Source organism: Austrofundulus limnaeus, unplaced genomic scaffold (assembly GCF_001266775.1).
Source record: "Austrofundulus limnaeus strain Quisiro unplaced genomic scaffold, Austrofundulus_limnaeus-1.0 Scaffold46, whole genome shotgun sequence".
Lineage (NCBI taxonomy): Eukaryota > Metazoa > Chordata > Actinopteri > Cyprinodontiformes > Rivulidae > Austrofundulus > Austrofundulus limnaeus.
In genome coordinates, this window is record NW_013952448.1 from 1732260 (window position 1) to 1738034 (window position 5775).

Genomic DNA, 5775 nt, shown 5'->3' on the forward strand with positions numbered 1-5775 from the left:
AATGTTGCATTATCTTCCGCTTTGGTTGTGGTGCATATCTAATTAAAATAGAGAGCGCTTGAACATGAGCTTTGAAGAGGAAGACACAGGAAGATTAAATGTATCTTGTTTGTGTGGAGTGAAACACAAAGGCACGTCACATTTTTTTTCTCATTTATTTAACTTTATAAGATTTCTAAGGTTTACATTATTACAGTTTAATGATCTTAAACAGACAGAAAAATACCCACAAAGAATGATGATAACAATAATAAAAAGAAGAGGAACCTGGGCAAGGAAGTGTACAGTGCACCTTAAGGAAAGCCTGCGCTGGATGTGATTGGCATAGACATTATTCCATCCTTGGTACCCTGCCGTTCCGGGATTATAGTGACGTCACGCTGATACCCCTTGCATGGGTGAATGCTAAAGAACTATAGAGCCACAAATAATAGCACAAGCAGAGTCCATATCTTGGAAGACTTACTTATCCTTTAAGCCTCCTTCAGCCAACATAACATTTTTTTTCACTTAATGGCGTTTAATTTAAATTTTTTTATCGGATCTAAAGGAGGGGATTATTCACTGATATAAAACAATCTGCAGCTGGTTCCATCCTAAAGTCTCCCTCCTTTGAGTGAAGTCATCTATTATTGAGCGCAAGGCCGTGTGTGGAAATGTGGGCAAGACGATGGATCTGAAGTAGAATTGGTTRCAATCGATCAAGGGTGAAGAATATTCCTGATGTTAACAAAGGAAGCAGCTATGTCTTTCTCGCAGTTTGGATACCCTTACAATGCAACTTCACAGGTAAGACATTTGCTTTTTATTTCTCTTTAGTATACATTCAAACTATTAACTATTGCGTAATTTCTTAATTCGTGTCATCACACGACTTCTCCTCAACTGGGAACACGGACAGACAAATTGGCACTGACAGCATTTTATTAATTCATTTTTTCTTCTTTTTTTGTTGTTAAATCAAATATCGATACACACTCGCGCGCACGTGTCCAATTACGCTAAATAATGAATGAACTCGCGTGCTTTTCTGATGACAATAGGAATGAATGTCACCTACGCTGCAAGGTGGATGGGACAGTTACACACAATTCTCATCTTCGGGGAAAAGCAAACAAACTTTTTTTTTAAAGAAGGAATTCGTCTTGTGAAGGGTAATTAGATTCATTTTAAAATCCCAACAGCAGATTTTTGAATGTTACTTAAGATGGAGCCATTCAAAAAAGAAAAAAGAAGAGTTTGAAGAAGTTCAGGTCGGTGAGGGGACAGGAGTTGTCCTTTAAACAAAAGTTATCCAACAATATTCGGCTAAATATTATTTAAAGTCCTCAGCAGAATAAGTGTGAATTGTTAAGAATGTTAATCTCATGAAGTTTAGGTTAGTTCGAATCAAACTTTTCTTTATGTGCGTTGCAATTAAAGTTTTATATAGGCTAAACTATATGGAGCGTTTTACTTTTTACGCACGATTTACGCACAACTTTATTTATTTATTTTTCTCTTATTCCTGTACTTTTTTAATGAAACCATAATATTAAGAATTATCTGAAAGTTGGCTTACCTTGAACTGAGACAGATCAAACGTTATTTTTTATAACAAGGCAAATAAAATTAAAGTACATTTAAGATGTTAATACCCATCACCTGTCACAATAAAAGTCTATCCGGAGCGCACAGAATCCACAGTCACTTCAGAGTTGTCACAGACATCCAGATGAGAACTGATTGACCGTCTCTGTCCACGATTCTCTTCATGCAGTTTTTCGTGTCGGCAAACCCCAGTTCCACTTGCTGCGATTCGATTTCCAGGTCGGTCTCTGACGGGACAGGCAGCTCTCAGACCGCCGCTGCCGCCGCTGCCGCCGCCTCCTTCTACTGCCCGTCCTACGAAAACCGGCTCCTGGCGAGCAGCCGCACGGAGCTGAACGCAGCGCTGGGGATGTACAGCTCTCCATACGCCGGAGCGGCCACAGCCAGCCAGAACTACGCCAACTACTTCCCCTACAGCACCGACCCATCCGCCATCTATTCCTCTCTGGTGGGTTTCCTCGATGCGCAAGGAAAAAAAAAAAAAAAAAAAAAAAAAACGGGAAGAGGGGGGGATCAGGTTGATCAATCAAGCAGGGTTTATCAATTTGTCTCCTACTGCAATCATATCTGCCTTGACAAGCCATTTTATCCAGCTGCCATTCTTATCATGTTCCGGTTAAAATGTTACCAGCCAAAATAGAGAATTTGCAACAAATTGACTAAACCCTCTGCTTCCTTCAATTACTGTTACCAGACTTTGAATAAAGTAACAATTAGAAATTAAGTTCAAATATATTTTTCTTTTAAAAAAGGTATGTCTAGAAGCTGATAATGTACAGAGTAATGCATATTTTGCTGTAGTGCTAAAAGTTTTCTGATTGTTTTGTAAGCTGCATTTTTTTAAGCTAATAATTATATTTTATCTATTTAATAATCTAAGTTTTGGCTAATTGACTATAATGTCCCAAAAAACACAAATAGGGCACAATCTTTAGACAAAATGCAACACTTAGATCTGGAAAACTTAACCAAAACATGATTAACAGAGCGATTGATTGCTCATTTTTTTATGTGGATAATTAGCTTGATTTTTACATTGTTTTAAATCTTATAACAAACTTTCTTTATTTTTCAGAACCCACAATATGACATCAAGGACAGCACAGGCACTTTACACTCTGGCATTGCTCAAACGGCTACTTACTATCCCTACGATCATTGTCTAGGACAGTACCAATATGACAGGTAAGATTATTATTATTATTATGTTCACCGTACATAAACCCACTAATAGAAAGACTTATTTAGAGGGAATTTGCCACACTTTGACCAGAGTTTAAAGTATAAACATAAAACACCTCGAATAAGTGAAACTGTGTACATTTCAGTCAGCTTCGACTGTCTCTGTCATGTTGCAGATACGGGACAGTGGATTTTAATGGCACTGCTCGGAGAAAGAATGCCACGCGTGAGACCACCAGCACTTTAAAAACATGGTTGTATGAGCACCGCAAGAACCCCTACCCCACCAAGGGTGAAAAGATCATGCTGGCCATCATCACCAAAATGACCCTCACCCAGGTGTCAACGTGGTTCGCCAACGCCAGGAGGAGGCTAAAGAAGGAGAACAAGATGACCTGGTCRCCAAAAAATAAGGCAAACGATGACAGGAAGGAGGATCTTAACAAGAGCGACCAAGACTGTGTCACCAAAGGTACAGTAATCATCTGTTCACTTTAGGTCAGCAGAAAGTTTCTTCTTTTCTGCTAAAGATAAATGAAGGAAAAAGTTGTCACATAAAGATGTATAAAATGTGAAACAAAATAAAACCTTTATTCCTTTCATTTAGCTTCTCCTGATTGCAAGGAGGAGAAGGATCTGCATCTGAGTGACTTGGAGGACATGGAAGAGGATGACTGTGACAAGCTGGACAGTGACTGTGAAAAGGTGGCAGCGGATGAGCAGGACCTCCACACAGCCATGGCGGTGCCTGGAGCACATCAGAAAAGAGACTGCAGTGCTGAGCTGCACCTGAGTTTAAATAACAGCTTCCACTCGTCACTCAGCTTTCCCTCTGCAATCAAAAGTCTCACCACCCTGCCCCCTCTCCCATCCGATTTCCTGGACCCTGGTGTGTCCAAGGCAGCCTCTCTGACCGGCCCATCAGCGGGGACAGTGTCCCTGTCTCATTTTGAAGCGTCAGACAAGCCACGGATTTGGTCTCTGGCTCGCACGGCAGCTTCGGGTGTCATACTGAGCCCCCAGCAGCATGGCTCGGAGCTGAGGACAGGAAGCTTAACTGGGGACTGCCAGCTGCAGAGCGCCAGACTTTCTGGGGCTCCCACTGGACAATGTGGGGCTACAAGGGCCCTCCATGATTCTGGCAATACTGAGAGCTCATTCCCTGAGGGCTCCTCCTTGCACTCCAAAGTTTATGGCACAAGCAGCTACAATCACAAGGGCCTTCAACTTCACAGTTCACCATACGTCACCGTCCCAGACACATGTCAGTACCCCAGTATTGAAGGTAGGACAGACCCTGACTTTTTGTTTTTAATTTATTTATTTTTTTAATTCATTCCAGAGCACAAACACAAATCATTTCACAATGCCATAACTACAGTAGTGGCCAACAAAACAGCTGCATCAAATGTATTTTATCGTTGTATCTGAAAAGATATTTTTATATGTAACAATGGAAATTAAGACTTTCAGCCAACTTGTCCTTGACACGGTTCTCTTGAAATCTGTTTTTACCTTGGTCCACAGAATTCTCTGGAGGCAAAGTGGAGATTCAGTCGCCCGACCTCAGTGAGGCCTGTGGGACCGTTCAGGATGACAAGGTCACTGCATTCAGACCAGTCATGAAGAGGTGAAGCAGGTGAGAGTCTGCAGTGAGCTAGAAGAAACACAAACACACAGAACCATTCAGACACACCCATACACAAACATGAAGCAAACTAATTCCAAAGGTGGAAAAAAAGGTTATTTTATTTAATAGTTAATTGTTTTTATTTCAAATAAATTAGCTTTTGGAAAAGTGGCAAATGAAAAGTTACTAATGCACATGTCAAAGGTCTTGTATTTCACWTAATAATAATAAATCATGTGATAAAATGCTCATATTCTGTTGCAACACACTTTGATTTTATAATTTGAATCTATATGTTATTTATTTATTTATTTAAACTTGCAGAACTTATTTTGTGTCTTTCTGTCTATTTTTTTCTCACAGGTTGATGAAGATTGAATTAAAAAAATAATAATAATAAAATCAAGACATTTCTTATGCACTAAAGGACTCAAAGACCGAATTGCTGCCTCAGTCGGACACAGAGGGGCTCCATCTGGCCCTGCTGCAGTGGAATGTGTCAAACTGCTGGACTGGACTGTCATTTTGCACAACATTGAATTTTAATGAAATTGAAATTTAAACATGACTTTATGCAAAACAAACAAAAAAAGAAAAAAAAAAGAAAAATGAGAGAAAAACATAAATTTCTAAATGCAAAATATTGGCCCAAATCCATGTGTGGCTAATATGTGGTGTAATTTTGAATGATCTTTGTTGTGTATTTATTATTTTGTTTTGTCGTCTGTTTGTTTGTTTTTATTTATTCATTGTGCTTATCAGTTGAATTTGTATTTCCTTTAAGTATTTTGATAATTGTTTTTTATTATCATTATAATTATCGTGTTTTTGTGTCATTCTGCCAAGTGTAAAACAAAAATTCTTGCTGGACTTCTAGCTGACTATAAAGGACTGGATCAGCTGTTTTGTGTGTAAATTTGGATGTTTTTTTGTCATTGTGTTAAACTGTGAAACCCACTTTTCTTTCCCTCTGTTTGCAGAGAATTTATAACAATACATTTTTTATAAGAGCATTTAGTACCATGTTATTTATAGAGTGTAAACCAACCAATTTTAAAACACTGGCAGATGTGGATTTGATCAAAGTTTCCAATCTAGACTGTATAAAATAAATAATAAAAAAGAAAATGCTGCAGCTCTGATGGAAGGTCATAATTCAGAGGAGGGACGTGAGTGAAATCCACAAGTTGTGGAAGAAAAGGGGACATCCGCTCTCTATTGTCGGCATCTAATCAGAAGTGGCATCAAACACTTTGTTACTGTTCGGGCCGAGCAGCGGGGGCAGGGACAGAGGATGAATGCAGCTTTTGTCCCCAGTGTAGTGAGCCGCTGCACTAACTTAATATTGTGTTAATTTAAAAGGTCATTTGTAG

At 39.1% G+C, this 5775-nt stretch overlaps 1 protein-coding gene across 2 annotated transcripts; it reads left to right on the plus strand.

Moving 5' to 3' along the window:
• Positions 1 to 129: 129 nt before the first annotated feature.
• Positions 130 to 5537, plus strand: irx6a (iroquois homeobox 6a). Of its 2 annotated transcripts, none has more exons than XM_014007974.1 (7): positions 130 to 789; positions 1760 to 2038; positions 2666 to 2775; positions 2949 to 3244; positions 3380 to 4057; positions 4300 to 4411; positions 4766 to 5537. In XM_014007974.1, exons 1-6 carry the CDS (start codon positions 724 to 726, stop codon positions 4404 to 4406), a joined length of 1536 nt encoding a protein of 511 aa, XP_013863428.1. In that variant the 5' UTR covers positions 130 to 723; the 3' UTR covers positions 4407 to 4411; positions 4766 to 5537. The 2 variants fall into 2 exon arrangements, with proteins under 2 accessions (XP_013863428.1, XP_013863429.1); XM_014007975.1 differs by having other exon boundaries at positions 1810 to 2038.
• Positions 5538 to 5775: the final 238 nt, after the last annotated feature.